The 22,598-nt window shown below is 29.2% G+C and overlaps 1 protein-coding gene and 1 long non-coding RNA gene across 2 annotated transcripts; both read left to right on the top strand.

The window, feature by feature from the left end:
• The first annotated feature begins 15,481 nt into the window (after positions 1-15,481).
• On the top strand, positions 15,482-17,369 carry LOC137722097 (uncharacterized). The gene is made up of 4 exons (XM_068461078.1): positions 15,482-15,953; positions 16,045-16,146; positions 16,285-16,874; positions 16,971-17,369. The coding sequence occupies exons 1-4, from the start codon at positions 15,482-15,484 to the stop codon at positions 17,367-17,369; spliced, it is 1,563 nt and encodes a 520-aa protein (XP_068317179.1).
• Positions 17,370-20,073: 2,704 nt separating this feature from the next.
• On the top strand, positions 20,074-22,380 carry LOC137723781 (uncharacterized). The gene is made up of 3 exons (XR_011066961.1): positions 20,074-20,526; positions 21,519-21,696; positions 21,843-22,380. It is a non-coding gene; the product is annotated as an uncharacterized lncRNA (long non-coding RNA).
• Positions 22,381-22,598: the final 218 nt, after the last annotated feature.

The following is a 22,598-nucleotide window of genomic DNA, read 5'->3' as shown; positions in this document are numbered from 1 at the left end:
TAGGTAGCGACTGTGCTTCCATATGATCGCTATCATAGTAGCAACTCTCTTCACGGAATATAGGAATAAAAGTACCGATCGTAACATTTTTACTCCTCCTTTTTTTCTTTTTCTTTTTCCATTGAATTTTTTTTCCTAAAACTATTTTTTATTGATTTTTAAAGTTGAAAATATGAGAATATCTTTAAATTTAGGTTTTAAATCATTAATTTCAATTGTTTAAATATTAATTATAATAGATTTAGCATGGGAAAATATATTTTGAGGAACATGAATATGATAGTTTGTAGTTATGGTAAGAGAAAAAAAATAAATAAAAAAATTGAAAAGAGGGGGATCGCTATGCAATTAGCGACTTCATTTCAGTTAAATTGCTAGTAAGCCAGCGACTGTACTTCTATGCGATTGCTAGCGTACTAGCAACTTCCTTCAAGGACAATAGGAATAAAAGTACCGATCGTAATATTTTTACCCCTCCTTTTTTTCTTTTTCTTTTTCCATTGAATTTTTTTTCCTAAAACTATTTTTTATTGATTTTTAAAGTTAAAAAATATGAGAATATCTTTAAATTTAGGTTTTAAATCATTAATTTCAATTGTTTAAATATTAATTATAATAGATTTAGCATGGGAAAATATATTTTGAGGAACATGAATATGATAGTTTGTAGTTATGGTAAGAGAAAAAAAATAAATAAAAAAATTGAAAAGAGGGGGATCGGTATGACATTAGCGACTTCATTTCAGTTAAATTGCTAGTAAGACAGCGACTGTACTTCTATGCGATTGCTAGCTTACTAGCAACTTCCTTCAAGGACAATAGGAATAAAAGTACCGATCGTAATATTTTTACCCCTCCTTTTTTTCTTTTTCTTTTTCCATTGAATTTTTTTTCCTAAAACTATTTTTTATTGATTTTTAAAGTTAAAAAATATGAGAATATCTTTAAATTTAGGTTTTAAATCATTAATTTCAATTGTTTAAATATTAATTATAATAGATTTAGCATGGGAAAATGTATTTTGAGGAACATGAATATGATAGTTTGTAGTTATGGTAAGAGAAAAAAAATAAATAAAAAAATTGAAAAGAGGGGGATCGGTATGACATTAGCGACTTCATTTCAGTTAAATTGCTAGTAAGACAGCGACTGTACTTCTATGCGATTGCTAGCTTACTAGCAACTTCCTTCAAGGACAATAGGAATAAAAGTACCGATCGTAATATTTTTACCCCTCCTTTTTTTCTTTTTCTTTTTCCATTGAATTTCTTTTCCATTGAATTTTTTTTCCTAAAACTATTTTTTATTGATTTTTAAAGTTGAAAATATGAGAATATATTTAAATTTAGGTTTTAAATCATTAATTTCAATTGTTTAAATATTCATTATAATAGATTTAGCATGGGAAAATATATTTTGAGGAACATGAATATGATAGTTTGTAGTTATGGTAAGAGAAAAAAAATAAATAAAAAAATTGAAAAGAGGGGGATCGGTATGACATTAGCGACGTCATTTCAGTTAAATTGCTAGTAAGACAGCGACTGTACTTCTATGCGATTGCTAGCTTACTAGCAACTTCCTTCAAGGACAATAGGAATAAAAGTACCGATCGTAATATTTTTACCCCTCCTTTTTTTCTTTTTCTTTTTCCATTGAATTTCTTTTCCATTGAATTTTTTTTCCTAAAACTATTTTTTATTGATTTTTAAAGTTGAAAATATGAGAATATATTTAAATTTAGGTTTTAAATCATTAATTTCAATTGTTTAAATATTCATTATAATAGATTTAGCATGGGAAAATATATTTTGAAGAACATGAATATGATAGTTTGTAGTTATGGTATGAGAAATAAAAAAAATAAAAAATTGAAAAGAGGGGGATCGGTATTTAAATAGCGACTTTGGTCGAGTTAGATTGCTAGTTCGGTAGCGACTGTGCTTGCATATGATCGCTATCATACTAGCAACTCTCTTCATGGAAAATAGGAATAAAAGTACCGATCGTAACATTTTTACCCCTCCTTTTTTTCTTTTTCTTCTTCCATTGAATTTTTTTTCCTAAAACTATTTTTTATTGATTTTTAAAGTTGAAAATATGAGAATATCTTTAAATTTAGGTTTTAAATCATTAATTTCAATTGTTTAAATATTCATTATAATAGATTTAGCATGGAAAAATATATTTTGAAGAACATGAATATGATAGTTTGTAGTTATGGTAAGAGAAATAAAAAAATTAAAAAATTGAAAAGAGGGGGATCGGTATTTAAATAGCGACTTTGGTCGAGTTAGATTGCTAGTTCGGTAGCGACTGTGCTTGCATATGATCGCTATCATACTAGCAACTCTCTTCATGGAAAATAGGAATAAAAGTACCGATCGTAACAGTTTTACCCCTCCTTTTTTTCTTTTTCTTCTTCCATTGAATTTTTTTTCCTAAAACTATTTTTTATTGATTCTTAAAGTTGAAAATATGAGAATATCTTTAAATTTAGGTTTTAAATCATTAATTTCAATTGTTTAAATATTAATTATAATAAATTTAGCATGAGAAAATATATTTTGAAGAACATGAATATGATAGTTTGTAGTTATGGTAAGAGAAAAAAAAATAAATAAAAAAATTGAAAAGAGGGGGATTGGTAGGTAAATAGCGACTTTGGTCGAGTTAGATTGCTAGCTAGGTAGCGACTGTGCTTCCATATGATCGCTATCATAGTAGCAACTCTCTTCACGGAATATAGGAATAAAAGTACCGATCGTAACATTTTTACTCCTCCTTTTTTTCTTTTTCTTTTTCCATTGAATTTTTTTTCCTAAAACTATTTTTTATTGATTTTTAAAGTTGAAAATATGAGAATATCTTTAAATTTAGGTTTTAAATCATTAATTTCAATTGTTTAAATATTAATTATAATAGATTTAGCATGGGAAAATATATTTTGAGGAACATGAATATGATAGTTTGTAGTTATGGTAAGAGAAAAAAAATAAATAAAAAAATTGAAAAGAGGGGGATCGCTATGCAATTAGCGACTTCATTTCAGTTAAATTGCTAGTAAGCCAGCGACTGTACTTCTATGCGATTGCTAGCGTACTAGCAACTTCCTTCAAGGACAATAGGAATAAAAGTACCGATCGTAATATTTTTACCCCTCCTTTTTTTCTTTTTCTTTTTCCATTGAATTTTTTTTCCTAAAACTATTTTTTATTGATTTTTAAAGTTAAAAAATATGAGAATATCTTTAAATTTAGGTTTTAAATCATTAATTTCAATTGTTTAAATATTAATTATAATAGATTTAGCATGGGAAAATATATTTTGAGGAACATGAATATGATAGTTTGTAGTTATGGTAAGAGAAAAAAAATAAATAAAAAAATTGAAAAGAGGGGGATCGGTATGACATTAGCGACTTCATTTCAGTTAAATTGCTAGTAAGACAGCGACTGTACTTCTATGCGATTGCTAGCTTACTAGCAACTTCCTTCAAGGACAATAGGAATAAAAGTACCGATCGTAATATTTTTACCCCTCCTTTTTTTCTTTTTCTTTTTCCATTGAATTTTTTTTCCTAAAACTATTTTTTATTGATTTTTAAAGTTAAAAAATATGAGAATATCTTTAAATTTAGGTTTTAAATCATTAATTTCAATTGTTTAAATATTAATTATAATAGATTTAGCATGGGAAAATGTATTTTGAGGAACATGAATATGATAGTTTGTAGTTATGGTAAGAGAAAAAAAATAAATAAAAAAATTGAAAAGAGGGGGATCGGTATGACATTAGCGACTTCATTTCAGTTAAATTGCTAGTAAGACAGCGACTGTACTTCTATGCGATTGCTAGCTTACTAGCAACTTCCTTCAAGGACAATAGGAATAAAAGTACCGATCGTAATATTTTTACCCCTCCTTTTTTTCTTTTTCTTTTTCCATTGAATTTCTTTTCCATTGAATTTTTTTTCCTAAAACTATTTTTTATTGATTTTTAAAGTTGAAAATATGAGAATATATTTAAATTTAGGTTTTAAATCATTAATTTCAATTGTTTAAATATTCATTATAATAGATTTAGCATGGGAAAATATATTTTGAAGAACATGAATATGATAGTTTGTAGTTATGGTAAGAGAAATAAAAAAATTAAAAAATTGAAAAGAGGGGGATCGGTATTTAAATAGCGACTTTGGTCTAGTTAGATTGGTAGTTCGGTAGCGACTATGCTTGCATATGATCGCTATCATACTAGCAACTCTCTTCATGTAAAATAGGAATAAAAGTACCGATCGTAACATTTTTACCCCTCCTTTTTTTCTTTTTCTTCTTCCATTCAATTTTTTTTCCTAAAACTATTTTTTATTGATTCTTAAAGTTGAAAATATGAGAATATCTTTAAATTTAGGTTTTAAATCATTAATTTCAATTGTTTAAATATTAATTATAATAAATTTAGCATGAGAAAATATATTTTGAAGAACATGAATATGATAGTTTGTAGTTATGGTAAGAGAAAAATAAATAAATAAAAAAATTGAAAAGAGAGGGATCGGTATGTAAATAACGACTTTGGTCGAGTTAGATTGGTACTTCGGTAGCGACTGTGCTTTGATATGATCGCTATCATACTAGCAACTCTCTTCACGGAAAATAGGAATAAAAGTACCGGTCGTAACATTTTTACTCCTCCTTTTTTTCTTTTTCTTTTTCCATTGAATTTTTTTTCCTAAAACTATTTTTTATTGATTTTTAAAGTTCAAAAATATGAGAATATCTTTAAATTTAGGTTTTAAATCATTAATTTCAATTGTTTAAATATTAATTATAATAGATTTAGCATGGGAAAATATATTTTGAGGAACATGAATATGATAGTTTGTAGTTATGGTAAGAGAAAAAAAATAAATAAAAAAAATTGAAAAGAGGGGGATTGGTATGAAATTAGCGACTTCATTTCTGTTAAATTGCTAGTTAGCCAGCGACTGTACTTCTATACGATTGCTAGCTTACTTGCAACTTCCTTCAAGGACAATAGGAATAAAAGTACCGATCGTAATATTTTTACCCCTTCTTTTTTTCTTTTTCTTTTTCCATTGAATTTCTTTTCCATTGAATTTTTTTTCCTAAAACTATTTTTTATTGATTTTTAAAGTTGAAAATATGAGAATATCTTTAAATTTAGGTTTTAAATCATTAATTTCAATTGTTTAAATATTAATTATAATAGATTTAGCATGGGAAAATATATTTTGAGGAACATGAATATGATAGTTTGTAGTTATGGTAAGAGAAAAAAAATAAATAAAAAAATTGAAAAGAGGGGGATCGGTATGAAATTAGCGACTACATTTCAGTTAAATTGCTAGTAAGCCAGCGACTGTAATTCTATGCGATTGCTAGCTTACTAGCAACTTCCTTCAAGGACAATAGGAATAAAAGTACCGATCGTAATATTTTTACCCCTCCTTTTTTTCTTTTTCTTTTTCCATTGAATTTTTTTTCCTAAAACTATTTTTTATTGATTTTTAAAGTTAAAAAAATATGAGAATATCTTTAAATTTAGGTTTTAAATCATTAATTTCAATTGTTTAAATATTAATTATAATAGATTTAGCATGGGAAAATATATTTTGAGGAACATGAATATGATAGTTTGTAGTTATGGTAAGAGAAAAAAAATAAATAAAAAAATTGAAAAGAGGGGGATCGGTATGACATTAGCGACTTCATTTCAGTTAAATTGCTAGTAAGCCAGCGACTGTACTTCTATGCGATTGCTAGCTTACTAGCAACTTCCTTCAAGGACAATAGGAATAAAAGTACCGATCGTAATATTTTTACCCCTCCTTTTGTTCTTTTTCTTTTTCCATTGAATTTCTTTTCCATTGAATTTTTTTTCCTAAAACTATTTTTTATTGATTTTTAAAGTTGAAAATATGAGAATATCTTTAAATTTAGGTTTTAAATCATTAATTTCAATTGTTTAAATATTCATTATAATAGATTTAGCATGGGAAAATATATTTTGAAGAACATGAATATGATAGTTTGTAGTTATGGTAAGAGAAATAAAAAAATTAAAAAATTGAAAAGAGGGGATCGGTATTTAAATAGCGACTTTGGTCTAGTTAGATTGCTAGTTCGGTAGCGACTATGCTTGCATATGATCGCTATCATACTAGCAACTCTCTTCATGGAAAATAGGAATAAAAGTACCGATCGTAAGCATGAGAAAATATATTTTGAGGAACATGAATATGATAGTTTGTAGTTATGGTAAGAGAAAAAAAATAAATAAAAAAATTAAAAAGAGGGGGATCGGTATGACATTAGCGACTTCATTTCAGTTAAATTGCTAGTAAGCCAGCGACTGTACTTCTATGCGATTGCTAGCTTACTAGCAACTTCCTTCAAGGACAATAGGAATAAAAGTACCGATCGTAATATTTTTACCCCTCCTTTTGTTCTTTTTCTTTTTCCATTGAATTTCTTTTCCATTGAATTTTTTTTCCTAAAACTATTTTTTATTGATTTTTAAAGTTGAAAATATGAGAATATCTTTAAATTTAGGTTTTAAATCATTAATTTCAATTGTTTAAATATTCATTATAATAGATTTAGCATGGGAAAATATATTTTGAAGAACATGAATATGATAGTTTGTAGTTATGGTAAGAGAAATAAAAAAATTAAAAAATTGAAAAGAGGGGGATCGGTATTTAAATAGCGACTTTGGTCTAGTTAGATTGCTAGTTCGGTAGCGACTATGCTTGCATATGATCGCTATCATACTAGCAACTCTCTTCATGGAAAATAGGAATAAAAGTACCGATCGTAAGCATGAGAAAATATATTTTGAGGAACATGAATATGATAGTTTGTAGTTATGGTAAGAGAAAAAAAATAAATAAAAAAATTGAAAAGAGGGGGATCGTTATGTAAATAGCGACTTTTTGAGAGTTAGATTGCTAGAACAGTAGCGACTGTACTTCCATATGATCGCTATCTTACTAGCAACTATCTTCAAGGACAATAGGAATGAAAGCACCGATCGTAACATTTTTACCCCTCCTTTTTTTCTTTTTCTTTTTCCATTGAATTTCTTTTCCATTGAATTTTTTTTCCTAAAACTATTTTTATTGATTCTTAAAGTTGAAAATATGAGAATATCTTTAAATTTAGGTTTTAAATCATTAATTTCAATTGTTTAAATATTAATTATAATAGATTTAGCATGGGAAAATATATTTTGAAGAACATGAATATGATAGTTTGTAGATATGGTAAGAGAAAGAAAAAAAATAAAAAAATAGAAAAGAGGGGGCTCGGTATGTAAATAGCGACTTTGGCTGAGTTAGATTGCTAGTTTGGTAGCGACTGTGCTTCCATATGATCGCTATCTTACTAGCAACTCCCTTCAAGGAAAATAGGAATAAAAGTACCGATCGTAACATTTTTACCCCTCCTTTTTTTCTTTTTCTTTTTCCATTGAATTTTTTTTCCTAAAACTATTTTTTATTGATTTTTAAAGTTGAAAATATGAGAATATCTTTAAATTTAGGTTTTAAATCATTAATTTCAATTGTTTAAATATTAATTATAATAGATTTAGCATGGGAAAATATATTTTGAGGAACATGAATATGATAGTTTGTAGTTATGGTAAGAGAAAAAAAATAAATAAAAAAAATTGAAAAGAGGGGGATTGGTATGAAATTAGCGACTTCATTTCTGTTAAATTGCTAGTTAGCCAGCGACTGTACTTCTATACGATTGCTAGCTTACTTGCAACTTCCTTCAAGGACAATAGGAATAAAAGTACCGATCGTAATATTTTTACCCCTTCTTTTTTTCTTTTTCTTTTTCCATTGAATTTCTTTTCCATTGAATTTTTTTTCCTAAAACTATTTTTTATTGATTTTTAAAGTTGAAAATATGAGAATATCTTTAAATTTAGGTTTTAAATCATTAATTTCAATTGTTTAAATATTAATTATAATAGATTTAGCATGGGAAAATATATTTTGAAGAACATGAATATGATAGTTTGTAGTTATGGTAACAGAAATAAAAAAAATAAAAAAATTAAAAAGAGGGGGATCGGTATGTAAATAGCGACTTTTGCCGAGTTAGAGTGCTAGTTCCGTAGCGACTGTTCTTCCATATGATCGCTATCTTACTAGCAACTCCCTTCAAGGCCAATAGGAATAAAAGTACCGATCGTAACATTTTTACCCCTCCTTTTTTTCTTTTTCTTTTTCCATTGAATTTCTTTTCGTAAAACTATTTTTTATTGATTTTTAAAGTTGAAAATATGAGAATATCTTTAAATTTAGGTTTTAAATCATTAATTTCAATTGTTTAAATATTAATTATAATAGATTTAGCATGGGAAAATATATTTTGTGGAACATGAATATGATAGTTTGTAGTTATGGTAAGAGAAAATAAATAAATAAAAAAATTGAAAAGAGGGGGATCGGTATGAAATTTGCGACTTCATTTCAGTTAAATTGGTAGTTAGCCAGCGACTGTACTTCCATATGATCGCTATCTTACTAGCAACTTCCTTCAAGGACAATAGGAATAAAAGTACCGATCGTAACATTTTTACCCCTCCTTTTTTTCTTTTTCTTTTTCCATTGAATTTTTTTTTCCTAAAACTATTTTTTTTTTATTTTTAAACTTGAAAATATGAGAATATCTTTAAATTTAGGTTTTAAATCATTAATTTCAATTGTTTAAATATTAATTATAATAGATTTAGCATGGGAAAATATATTTTGTGGAACATGAATATGATAGTTTGTAGTTATGGTAAGAGAAAAAAAATAAATAAAAAAATTGAAAAGAGGGGGATCGGTATGAAATTTGCGACTTCATTTCAGTTAAATTGCTAGTTAGCCAGCGACTGTACTTCCATATGATCGCTATCTTACTAGCAACTTCCTTCAAGGACAATAGGAATAAAGGTACCGATCGTAACATTTTTACCCCTCCTTTTTTTCTTTTTCTTTTTCCATTGAATTTTTTTTCCTAAAAGTATTTTTTATTGATTTTTAAACTTGAAAATATGAGAATATCTTTAAATTAAGGTTTTAAATCATTAATTTCAATTGTTTTAATATTAATTATAATAGATTTAGCATGGGAAAATATATTTTGAAGAACATGAATATGATAGTTTGTAGTTATGGTAAGAGAAATAAAAAAAATAAAAAAATTGAAAAGAGTGGGATCGGTATGTAATTAGCGACCTTCATGGAGTCAAATTGCTAGTTAGTTAGCGACTGTCCATGCATATGATCTCTATATTACTAGCATCTCCCTTCAAGGACAATAGGAATAAAAGTACCGATCGTAACATTTTTACCTCTCCTTTTTCTCTTTTTCTTTTTCCATTGAATTTTTTTTCCTAAAACTATTTTTTATTTATTTTTAAACTTCAAAATATGAGAATATCTTTAAATTTAGGTTTTAAATCCTTAATTTCAATTGTTTAAATATGAATTATAATAGATTTAGCATGGGAAAATATATTGTGAAGAACATGAATATGATAGTTTGTAGTTATGGTAAGAGAAAAAAAATAAATAAATAAATTGAAAAGAGGGAGATCGGTATGAAATTAGCGACTTGAATTCAGTTAAATTGCTAGTTAGCCAACGACTGTACTTCTATACGATCGCTAGCTTACTAGCAACTCCCTTCAAAGACAATAGGAATAAATGTACCGATCGTAACATTTTTACCGCTCCTTTTTTTCTTTTTCTTTTTCCATTGAATTTTTTTTCCTAAAACTATTTTTTATTGATTTTTAAAGTTGAAAATATGAGAATATCTTTAAATTTAGGTTTTAAATCATTAATTTCAATTGATTAAATATTAATTATAATAGATTTAGCATGGGAAAATATATTTTGAGGAACATGAATATGATAGTTTGTAGTTATGGTAAGAGAAAAAAAATAAATAAAAAAAATTGAAAAGAGGGGGATTGGTATGAAATTAGCGACTTCATTTCTGTTAAATTGCTAGTTAGCCAGCGACTGTACTTCTATACGATTGCTAGCTTACTTGCAACTTCCTTCAAGGACAATAGGAATAAAAGTACCGATCGTAATATTTTTACCCCTTCTTTTTTTCTTTTTCTTTTTCCATTGAATTTCTTTTCCATTGAATTTTTTTTCCTAAAACTATTTTTTATTGATTTTTAAAGTTGAAAATATGAGAATATCTTTAAATTTAGGTTTTAAATCATTAATTTCAATTGTTTAAATATTAATTATAATAGATTTAGCATGGGAAAATATATTTTGAAGAACATGAATATGATAGTTTGTAGTTATGGTAACAGAAATAAAAAAAATAAAAAAATTAAAAAGAGGGGGATCGGTATGTAAATAGCGACTTTTGCCGAGTTAGAGTGCTAGTTCCGTAGCGACTGTCCTTCCATATGATCGCTATCTTACTAGCAACTCCCTTCAAGGCCAATAGGAATAAAAGTACCGATCGTAACATTTTTACCCCTCCTTTTTTTCTTTTTCTTTTTCCATTGAATTTCTTTTCGTAAAACTATTTTTTATTGATTTTTAAAGTTGAAAATATGAGAATATCTTTAAATTTAGGTTTTAAATCATTAATTTCAATTGTTTAAATATTAATTATAATAGATTTAGCATGGGAAAATATATTTTGTGGAACATGAATATGATAGTTTGTAGTTATGGTAAGAGAAAATAAATAAATAAAAAAATTGAAAAGAGGGGGATCGGTATGAAATTTGCGACTTCATTTCAGTTAAATTGGTAGTTAGCCAGCGACTGTACTTCCATATGATCGCTATCTTACTAGCAACTTCCTTCAAGGACAATAGGAATAAAAGTACCGATCGTAACATTTTTACCCCTCCTTTTTTTCTTTTTCTTTTTCCATTGAATTTTTTTTTCCTAAAACTATTTTTTTTTTATTTTTAAACTTGAAAATATGAGAATATCTTTAAATTTAGGTTTTAAATCATTAATTTCAATTGTTTAAATATTAATTATAATAGATTTAGCATGGGAAAATATATTTTGTGGAACATGAATATGATAGTTTGTAGTTATGGTAAGAGAAAAAAAATAAATAAAAAAATTGAAAAGAGGGGGATCGGTATGAAATTTGCGACTTCATTTCAGTTAAATTGCTAGTTAGCCAGCGACTGTACTTCCATATGATCGCTATCTTACTAGCAACTTCCTTCAAGGACAATAGGAATAAAGGTACCGATCGTAACATTTTTACCCCTCCTTTTTTTCTTTTTCTTTTTCCATTGAATTTGTTTTCCTAAAAGTATTTTTTATTGATTTTTAAACTTGAAAATATGAGAATATCTTTAAATTAAGGTTTTAAATCATTAATTTCAATTGTTTTAATATTAATTATAATAGATTTAGCATGGGAAAATATATTTTGAAGAACATGAATATGATAGTTTGTAGTTATGGTAAGAGAAATAAAAAAAATAAAAAAATTGAAAAGAGTGGGATCGGTATGTAATTAGCGACCTTCATGGAGTCAAATTGCTAGTTAGTTAGCGACTGTCCATGCATATGATCTCTATATTACTAGCATCTCCCTTCAAGGACAATAGGAATAAAAGTACCGATCGTAACATTTTTACCTCTCCTTTTTCTCTTTTTCTTTTTCCATTGAATTTTTTTTCCTAAAACTATTTTTTATTTATTTTTAAACTTCAAAATATGAGAATATCTTTAAATTTAGGTTTTAAATCCTTAATTTCAATTGTTTAAATATGAATTATAATAGATTTAGCATGGGAAAATATATTGTGAAGAACATGAATATGATAGTTTGTAGTTATGGTAAGAGAAAAAAAATAAATAAATAAATTGAAAAGAGGGAGATCGGTATGAAATTAGCGACTTGAATTCAGTTAAATTGCTAGTTAGCCAACGACTGTACTTCTATACGATCGCTAGCTTACTAGCAACTCCCTTCAAAGACAATAGGAATAAATGTACCGATCGTAACATTTTTACCGCTCCTTTTTTTCTTTTTCTTTTTCCATTGAATTTTTTTTCCTAAAACTATTTTTTATTGATTTTTAAAGTTGAAAATATGAGAATATCTTTAAATTTAGGTTTTAAATCATTAATTTCAATTGTTTAAATATTAATTATAATAGATTTAGCATGGGAAAATATATTTTGAAGAACATGAATATGATAGTTTGTAGTTATGGTAAGAGAAATAAAAAAAATAAAAAAATTGAAAAGAGAGGGATCGGTACGTTGTTAGCGACTTTTACTTTGTTGAATTGCTAGTTAGGTAGCGACTGTGCATCCATATGATTGCTATCTAACTAGCAACACCCTTCAAGGACAATAGGAATAAAAATACCGATCGTAACATTTTTACCCCTCCTTTTTTTCTTTGTCTTTTTCCATTGAATTTCTTTTCCATTGAATTTTTTTTCCTAAAACTAATTTTTATTGATTTTTAAAGTTGAAAATATGAGAATATCTTTAAATTTAGGTTTTAAATCATTAATTTCAATTGTTTAAATATTAATTATAATAGATTTAGCATGGGAAAATATATTTTGAGGAACATGAATATGATAGTTTGTAGTTATGGTAAGAGAAAACAAATAAATAAATAAATTGAAAAGAGTGGGATCGGTATGAAATTAGCGACTCCATTTCAGTTAAATTGCTAGTTAGCCAGCGACTGTACTTCTATACGATTGCTAGCTTACTAGCCACTCCCTTCAAGGACAATAGGAATAAAAGTACCGATCGTAATATTTTTACCCCTCCTTTTTTTCTTTTTCTTTTTCCATTGAATTTTTTTTCCTAAAACTATTTTTTATTGATTTTTAAAGTTGAAAATATGAGAATATCTTTAAATTTAGGTTTTAAATCATTAATTTCAATTGTTTAAATATTAATTATAATAGATTTAGCATGGGAAAATATATTTTGAGGAACATGAATATGATAGTTTGTAGTTATAGAAAGAGAAAAAAAAAATAATAAATTGAAAAGAGGGGGATCGGTATGAAATTAGCGACTCCATTTCAGTTAAATTGCTAGTTAGCCAGCGACTGTACTTCTATACGATTGCTAGCTTACTAGCAACTTCCTTCAAGGACAATAGGATTAAAAGTACCGATCGTAACATTTTTACCCCTCCTTTTTTTCTTTTTCTTTTTCCATTGAATTTTTTTTCCTAAAACTATTTTTTATTGATTTTTAAAGTTGAAAATATGAGAATAACTTTAAATTTAGGTTTTAAATCATTAATTTCAATTGTTTAAATATTAATTATAATAGATTTAGCATGGGAAAATATATTTTGAAGAACATGAATATGATAGTTTGTAGTTATGGTAAGAGAAATAAAAAAAATAAAAAAATTGAAAAGAGGGGGATCGGTATGTAAATAGCGACTTTTCCGTAATCGGATTGCTAGTTAGGTAGCGACTGTACATCAATATAATCGCTACCGTACTAGCAACACCCTTCAAGGACAATAGGAATAAAATTACCGATCGTAACATTTTTACTCCTTTTTTTCTTTTTCTTTTTCCATTGAATTTCTTTTCCATTGAATTTTTTTTCCTAAAACTATTTTTTATTGATTTTTAAAGTTGAACATATGAGAATATCTTTAAATTTAGGTTTTAAATCATTAATTTCAATTGTTTAAATATTAATTATAATAGATTTAGCATGGGAAAATATATTTTGAAGAACATGAATATGATAGTTTGTAGTTATGGTAAGAGAAAAAAAAAATTAAATAAATTGAAAAGAGGGGGATCGGTTTGAAATTAGCGACTTCATTTCAGTTAAATTGCTAGTTAGTCAGCGACTGTACTTCTATACGATTGCTATCTTACTAGCAACTCCCTTCAAGGACAATAGGAATAAAAGTACCGATCGTAACATTTTTACCCCTCCTTTTTTTCTTTTTCTTTTTCCATTGAATTTTTTTTCCTAAAACTATTTTTTATTGATTTTAAAACTTGAAAATATGAGAATATCTTTAAATGTAGGTTTTAAATCATTAATTTCAATTGTTTAAATATTAATTATAATAGATTTAGCATGGAAAAATATATTTTGAAGAACATGAATATGATAGTTTGTAGTTATGGTAAGAGAAATAAAAAAAATAAAAAAATTGAAAAGAGAGGGATCGGTATGTAATTAGCGACTTTTACTGAGTTGAATTGCTAGTTAGGTAGCGACCTCCTTCCATATGATCGCTATCTTACTTGCAACTCCCTTCAAGGACAATAGGAATAAAAGTACCGATCGTAACATTTTTACCCCTTCTTTTTTTCTTTTTCTGTTTCCTTTGAATTTTTTTTCCTAAAACTATTTTTTATTGATTTTAAAACTTGAAAATATGAGAATATCTTTAAATTTAGGTTTTAAATCATTAATTTCAATTGTTTAAATATTAATTATAATAGATTTAGCATGGGAAAATATATTTTGAAGAACATGAATATGATAGTTTGTAGTTATGGTAAGAGAAATAAAAAAAATAAAAAAATTGAAAAGGGAGGGATCGGTATGTAATTAGCGACTTTTATTGAGTTAAATTGCTAGTTAGCCTGCGACTGTGATTTCATATGATCGCTATCGTACTAGCAACTCCCTTCAAGGACAATAGGAATAAAAGTACCGATCGTAACATTTTTACCCCTCCTTTTTTTCTTTTTCTTTTTCCATTGAATTTCTTTTCCATTGAATTTTTTTTCCTAAAACTATTTTTTTATTGATTTTTAAAGTTGAAAATATGAGAATATCTTTAAATTTAGGTTTTAAATCATTAATTTCAATTGTTTAAATATTAATTATAATAGATTTAGCATGGGAAAATATATTTTGAAGAACATGAATATGATAGTTTGTAGTTATGGTAAGAGAAATAAAAAAAATAAAAAAATTGAAAAGAGGGGGATCGGTATGAAATTAGCGACTTTATTTCAGTTAAATTGCTAGTTAGCCTACGACTGTGATTCCATATGATCGCTATCGTACTAGCAACTCCCTTCAAGGACAATAGGAAGAAAAGTACCGATCGTAACATTTTTACCCCTCCTTTTTTCTTTTTCTTTTTCCATTGAATTTTGTTTTCCTAAAACTATTTTTTATTGATTTTTAAAGTTGAAAATATGAGAATATCTTTAAATTTAGGTTTTAAATCATTAATTTCAATTGTTTAAATATTAATTATAATAGATTTAGCATGGGAAAATATATTTTGAAGAACATGAATATGATAGTTTGTAGTTATGGTAAGAGAAATAAAAAAAATAAAAAAATTGAAAAGAGGGGGATCGGTATGAAATTAGTGACTTTATTTCAGTTAAATTGCTAGTTAGCTAGCGACTGTGCTTCCATATGATCGCTATATTCGTAGCAACTCCCTTCAAATGTGATTTTGATCAAATGGGTAGCACTGGAAGTGATGTCTTCACTGAGATAGGGTTAACAAATTGGAAGAAAGGACCCAAAAATCTTCAAGTCCATGAGGGAGGTGTTGGAAGTCTTCATAACAAAGCTGTACAACAAGCTAGAGATTGGATGACACAAAAACAACACATTGAAACATTTGTGATTAAGCAAACCGATGAAGCTCGCATTAATTATCGTACTTTATTGAGTGCCTCACTTGAGTGCACAAGATGGTTGTTGGGACAATGTTTGCCTTTTCGTGGCCACAATGAATCGTTGAAATCAAGCAATAGAGGTAATTATTTGGAGCTTATGCAATTTCTTTCCAAGCATAATGAACAAGTTATGAAGGTTGTGTTTGTGAATGCTCCCAAGAATCTTAAGTATACTTCTTCTAATATTAAAAAAGATTGTGTCCGTGCTTGTGCCATTGAAACTGTAGATGCAATTACTAAAGATATGAAAGGTGCATTTTTTTTCTCTTTTGGTTGATGGAGCACGTGATTCTTCAACTAAAGAGCAAATGGCAATGGTATTGCGTTATGTGAACAAAAAAGGAGAAGCAATTGAAAAGTTTTTGGGTGTTCAACATGTCTCATCTACAACTAGTAGCTCACTTGAAGAGGCCATTAAGAGATTGTTTGCCACAACAGATTTGAGTATGTCCAAGTTATGAGGACAAGGCTATGACGGAGCTAGTAATATGAAATGTGAGTTAAATGGTCTTAAAACAAAGATTTTGAACAAATACCCTCAAGCAATTTATATTCATTGTTTTGCACACCAACTCCAACTAGCTCTTGTATTCGTGGCAAAGGAAAATGAGGATGTTGCCAATTTCTTCATCAATGCTAGTAGTTTGGTGAATCTTATTGGATCATCGTGTAAGTGTCGTGATGCATTTAGAGAGAAGCAACAAGAACAAATTCAGAAAGCTCTTGATTTTGGTAATCTTGAAACGGGTAAAGGGTTAAATCAAGAAAGCAGTCTCATGCGTCCATGTGATACACGGTGGAACTCACATTATGGTACTATAGTTAGTATTATTGTTATGTTTGAAGCTGAGGTGGAGGTGGTTAAATGGATTAAAAGTGATCACAACCAAGATAATCTTGGTGAAGCAACTAGGTTATTCAAAGACATACAAACTTTTGATTTTGCGTTTCACCTTTTCTTGATGAGACTTATATTGGGAATTATAAATGAGTTATCACAAGCATTGCAAAAGAAAGATCAAGATATTCTAAATGTGATGGCGTTAGTGGCAGTATGCAAGCAAAGACTACAATCCTTGAGATATGATGACTTTGGGGACTTGTTTCCTGATGTAGAAAAGTTTTGTGAGGAGCATGATATTATCGTTCCTAACATGGAGGATTTGCATTTCGTACCTTGAAAATCAAGGCGTAAAGCTCCAAGAATCACAAACTTCCATTACTATCGTGTGGACCTCTATTTTCAAATCCTTGATATGCAACTAAAGGAGTTGAATGATCGTTTCAATGAGGTAAACACCAAGTTGCTTCTTTGTATGGCATGTTTGAGTCCGATGAATAAGTTTGCATCTTTTGACAAAGCAAAAATTGTTCGTTTAGCCCAACTTTATCCTCAAGATTTTGATCGTATGGACCTCATGAATCTTCCAATTCAACTTGACAATTACATTCATGATATGAAGATGCATAGTGAGTTTTCATCATTGAGAGGAATTAGTGATCTTGCAAAAGAGTTAGTGAAGACCGGGAGGTGTGAAAGCTATATGTTAGTGTATAAGTTTCTTACATTGGTTTTGGTGTTACCTATTGCAACTGCTTCGGTGGAGAGAGCTTTTTCTGCTATGAAGATTGTGAAAACACCATTGCGTAACAAAATGGGAGATTAATGGTTGAGTGATAGCATGGTTGTTTACATTGAGAGAAATGTATTTTCTTTTATTGATAATGAGCCTATTATGCAACGTTTTCATGACATGAAACATCGCCGGCAACAATTGTAATTTGTTTGTATTGATTAATTATGGAAGACATTACTATATAAAAAGATTTAGTTGTTGTCATTTTTCTTTAACCTTCCATTCTTTTAAGTTCGCCCCTCCCTTCGAGAAATCATGGCTTTGCCACTGCCATTGGCCCCCTTATTTCCCTGCTACCAAACATTAAGGCTTCAACTTCAAACTTTTAAGCCATCCAAGCCACAAGTAGCCAGCCTCCAGCCGCCATTCTTGGCCCCCCTCTTAGATGAAGTTTTTAATGTCCAAATTTATATTAGCCTTAACCCTAATTGCTTATTTAATTTGAAATTTTGTTTATTTTATATAGAATCATAGAGTAATTAATCAATATGGTTATTAATTATTGATTATGAATATGAAATCTTATAATTATTGATGAATAAACTTGTTATTTAAAGTAAAAATTGATTTCTTGATTATTGATTAATTGACCATTGATATTGATTAATTGAATTGAACTTTGTTTCATGAATAATTTATATGATATTGGTATTGATTAAGAATCTAAGACTTTTTTATCTTCTCATAGTATACAATTACGTAATGAAATGATACTATAAGAAACAATGTTTAAACCCTCCTCCAAATATTCCAAATGGTCATCCTTCAAATATTTTAGGTAGTCCTTTTCGACTATTCCGGGTAGTTCCCACAAAGCGAGGACACTGAATTTGATGAAATATTGGCTAATCTTTTTTAACCTTGTACTCTTTTAAGTTCGCCCCAACCCGCCATTTAGTGCTACTGTCTAGTGGTATTTCTCTTCACTTGTAAGTGAGAGGACTTAGGTTTGATTCTCACTAAAGGCAAATTTGAACTACATTATTGCTAGCAAATTGTCAAGGTTAGCCCACTCCCCTATCCCCTTAGTGTAAATAATATCATTTGTTCGAAAAGAAAAAAAAATCGCCCATCCCCCTTATAATTCCTGGCTTCACCACTGTGGACACACACAAAGTGTGTGAGAAAATTTTTTATTTTTGTTTTTGAAATAGAAGGAGAGAGGAAGAGAGTAATAGAGAATGTGGGAATGGGAAGTTTTTATTTTTTTTATTTTAATTAGAGATATGTTAGGATTACATGTAGGTGAGGCTTTGGAAAAAAAAAAAGCAAAATTTGGTTGTGTGAAATTACATTTCTACCCCATATTTCTTATTCATGTTCTGTTTTAATTAGAGGGTTAAGCTGATAATTTCATAGGGTTTTGGTTGACAATGAGTGTTTTGTTAATTAGTAGATATTATTTTTTATCTAGTTTTCATTTTTGTCCTTTCTTTTTCGTAAAATAGGGTCTTTGTTTATTTTTCTTTTTGTTCTTTTAAGTTTATTATTACTTTTATTTTATTTTTCACATCTTGAGGACAATGTGTGTTAGGTTTGGGGTGGAAAATAAGAATTTTTAGGTTTTTTATTTTTGTGTCAGTTCAAAATATTATTCATTTTTGAAACATAGAACGCAAGAAAAATAATAGTCATAGTCTGAAGAATTGAAAAGAAAATTTTCAAGATCTAGGTGAAAAATCATACCTAAGACATTTCAGAGAATCAACTCGATTGGAGCAGCAATGGCGTCGTCTTCAGTAGAGAGATCAAAAGCCAAATGGCGTCGGACACTTTCTTCTGCTTGATCTGAGCATCAGTGAAAAAGACAGATATATGGAATGACATGTTCATCTTCGTCTAGCGTGAAAAGAAATCAGAGGGTTGGGATTGGATTTTGGATGGCATTTGGTATTTATACCACCTCTTTCAAATCCATCAAAATCATTCACCAAATAAAATCCTACTAAATCTTTGAGCTTTTGACTACACCTTTACTTATGCGATTTTTTTTTAAAAATCATAATTGATTACCTCCGGATTTGGATGAATTTTCAAAACTACAGCATGATTTCAAAATCTTTTAAAATCCTCTTCTAAAATCTTAATTGACTACACCTAGATTTCAAAGTTTATTAAAATCTTATTAAATCCTAATTTGAGTACATCCCCTTATTTTGGTGCATAACTTTTTAGTGACAACCTAAAACGAAATTGCATCCATTAAAATACTATCGTTGACTAGACCCCCTAAAAATTGTTTAACCCATAGTTTTTGACATTTTGTTTGTCGAAATTGCATTGCCTTCAAATGCAATACAAAGTAGACTTCACAAAAAAGTGTGTAAAAAAAATTATGTAAAAAGATGGTGCAATGGATCCGGCTCGTGTGTGTGTGTATATATATATATATATTTGTATGGATAATGCTAGAGAGATTAAATTTAGAGGCAGTTTTGAAAACTAACATGACAGCTGATGATTGATTTATTAGATGTGCTTATTTCTATTGATGACATATAATTTAATTTGTAAATTTAATCTCTCTAACATTACTCTATCTGTTTACAATTCTTCAGCAAGGGCCATCACATTTATGAGAGATTTTTCACTATGACCGGTACATGAGATTGTACATCACATGTCACTAAACAAATAGTGGGATATGCGTGCTAAAATACGTGGTGTACCACTTATGTTTGCGTCTCAACTAAAAATTTCTAGGCAATTAAAAAACACAACTCCTGTCTTAGAATTCGATGACGGCTCTCACTCTCTTACCCAGCTCTGAAATCGCAGACTCTTTGCGAGTCTTGATTGCAGTTTCTATCGACATTTTTATGAGCTTGATTCCACATTCCGTAATCTGCATCTCCGATTCTTCAAGCCTATTCTACGATCTGCATCTCCGATTTTTCAAGCTTATTCTACGATCTGCATCGCCGATTCTTCGAGCTTGATTCCACAATCTACAGCAACCGTAATCGTCATTGGAAGCCAGATATGCTAAAATTTTGGTAAATTAATTTTCAGTTTTGGTTAGGGTTCTTGGCGAACCAGTTTCGGTAATCTAGCTTTGAGTTCTGATGAAGAATCTTGGTTTTGTGGCGTTTAATTGCATGGCTGAGGTCAATTTCGCAATCGCAGATTCAATTTTAAAGCGCAAGTCCAATTTCAGTCTGAATCGCAAATGCAGTCATCATTACAAGTAAGCTCAGATCAGAAAATCGCTTTTTTCTCTCTTTTCCTCTGTAAATGTAAGATGAACTAGTATTGACATAGCTTGAAGTTTTCAATAAACATTTCCTGATTTAATTTGTATATCGGAAATGAGAAAACATATATGTATGTATGTATATTTCTTAATGCACTACTGCGTAATGTGCATGTAATTATGTAGAGTGCATCGTCTCAGCAGACGGCGTAATGTGCATGTAGGATCTTAGAACAGTCATATGGCCGTTTTGGTACTTACTAGCTGAGAGATATCATTAGTTATATGATATGTTTGGATAAGATGCTGAAGATTAAAGAGACTGCTCGAATTGTCAATCCCACCCGAGATAGATTGGTTGCTAATGTCAAGACCAACATGTCCATTAGTACTACAAGTAACACCATCCCGTGAACAACAGTCAGTACTTAAATACCCTGATGTAAGTTGACGGAATAGGAGAAGAATCATAAAATGTAAGGTTTTTTTGTTGAAATGGAGCAATAACAGTTGCTGGTCTTGAATTCACTCGTGGTGAACTGCATATAGTGATAGTAATGATGTTGAAGAAGAATAAGAGGAAATATGGGTGCAACTGAACAACTGAACATAAAAAGTAACTAAGAATAACTGAACAACTGAGAATGGTTGTGGTGGCTTTAATATGCATGGTCGACGAATGAGAATAGGCACTCCGACTAGCTATGATAAGATTAATTATTTGTTCTTGTGGCTGGCTTGACTTTTAAGTTTTGTCACCTGTATGTGCTTATTTCTATTGATAACTTATCATTTAATTTGCAAATTTAGTCTCTCTAGTATTACTCTATTTGTTTACAATTCTTCAGCAAAAGCCATCACATTTATATAGGAAAGAAAAAATGAAGGCCATTAAAAAACAGAACTCCCGTCTTAGAATTCGATGACGGCTCTCACTCTCTCACCCAGCTCTGAAATCGCAGACTCTTTGCGAGTCTTGATTGCAGTTTCTATCGACATTTTTATGAGCTTGATTCCACATTCCACAATCTGCATCTCCAATTCTTCAAGCTTATTCTACGATCTGCATCTCCGATTTTTCAAGCTTATTATACGATCTGCATCGCCGATTCTTCGAGCTTGATTCCACAATCTACCGCAACCCTAATCGTCATTGGAAGCTAGGTATGCAAAAATTTTGGTAAATTAATTTTCAGTTTTGGTTAGGGTTCTTGGCAAACCAGTTTTGGTAATCTAGCCTTGAGTTCTGATGAAGAATCTTGGTTTTGTGGCGTTTAATTGCATGGCTAAGGTCAATTTCGCAATAGCAGATTCAATTTTAAAGCGCAAGTCCAACTACAGTCTGAATTGCAATTGCAGTCATCATTACAAGTAAGCTCAGATCAGAAAGTCGCTTTTCTCTCTTTTCCTCTGTAAATGTAAGATGAAGTAGTTTTGACATAGCTTGAAGTTTTCAATAGACATTTCCTGATTTAATTTGTATATCGGAAATGAGAAAACATACATGTATGTATGTATGTATTTTTCTTAATGGACTACTGTGTAATGTGCATGTAATTATGTATAGTGCATCGTCTCAGCAGACGGTGTAATGTGCATGTAGGATCTTAGAACAGTCATATGGATGTTTTGATACTACTAGCTGAGAGATGTCATTAGGAAGACAACAACATCCTCTGCAAATCGAACATGTTTGAATCTGCTCGTCCTATGCTTTGTCTATTAAATCTTTAAGCTATGCCACAGATTTTATATTTTCTTGTGTTGTTATAAGCTCAAATCTATGGTGGGTGTTTGTGTTTTCTGTTTCTTCTCTCCGATTTGCAATTTCATTTCTTTCCTGCAAGTATGAACCAGTTGTGATAGGGTTATCTGATATTTCTTTCCTGTGAGTATGAACCAGTTGTGATTGGGTTATCTGTTTCTTCTGTCCGATGTTTATGCATGCAAGCATGTCTATCAAAAACATTTGTCACCAAGAAGAGTGATGATTTCTTCTGTCCGATATTGAATGAGGTAATAGTCAGTTTTTTGTTTGTGTTACTAATGATTTGAGTGATCCAAAT

The sequence above is a fragment of the Pyrus communis genome, chromosome 17 (assembly GCF_963583255.1).
Source record: "Pyrus communis chromosome 17, drPyrComm1.1, whole genome shotgun sequence".
Taxonomy (NCBI): domain Eukaryota; kingdom Viridiplantae; phylum Streptophyta; class Magnoliopsida; order Rosales; family Rosaceae; genus Pyrus; species Pyrus communis.
Note: the sequence above shows the minus strand (reverse complement) of the source record. Positions and strands in the feature narration are given on the sequence as shown.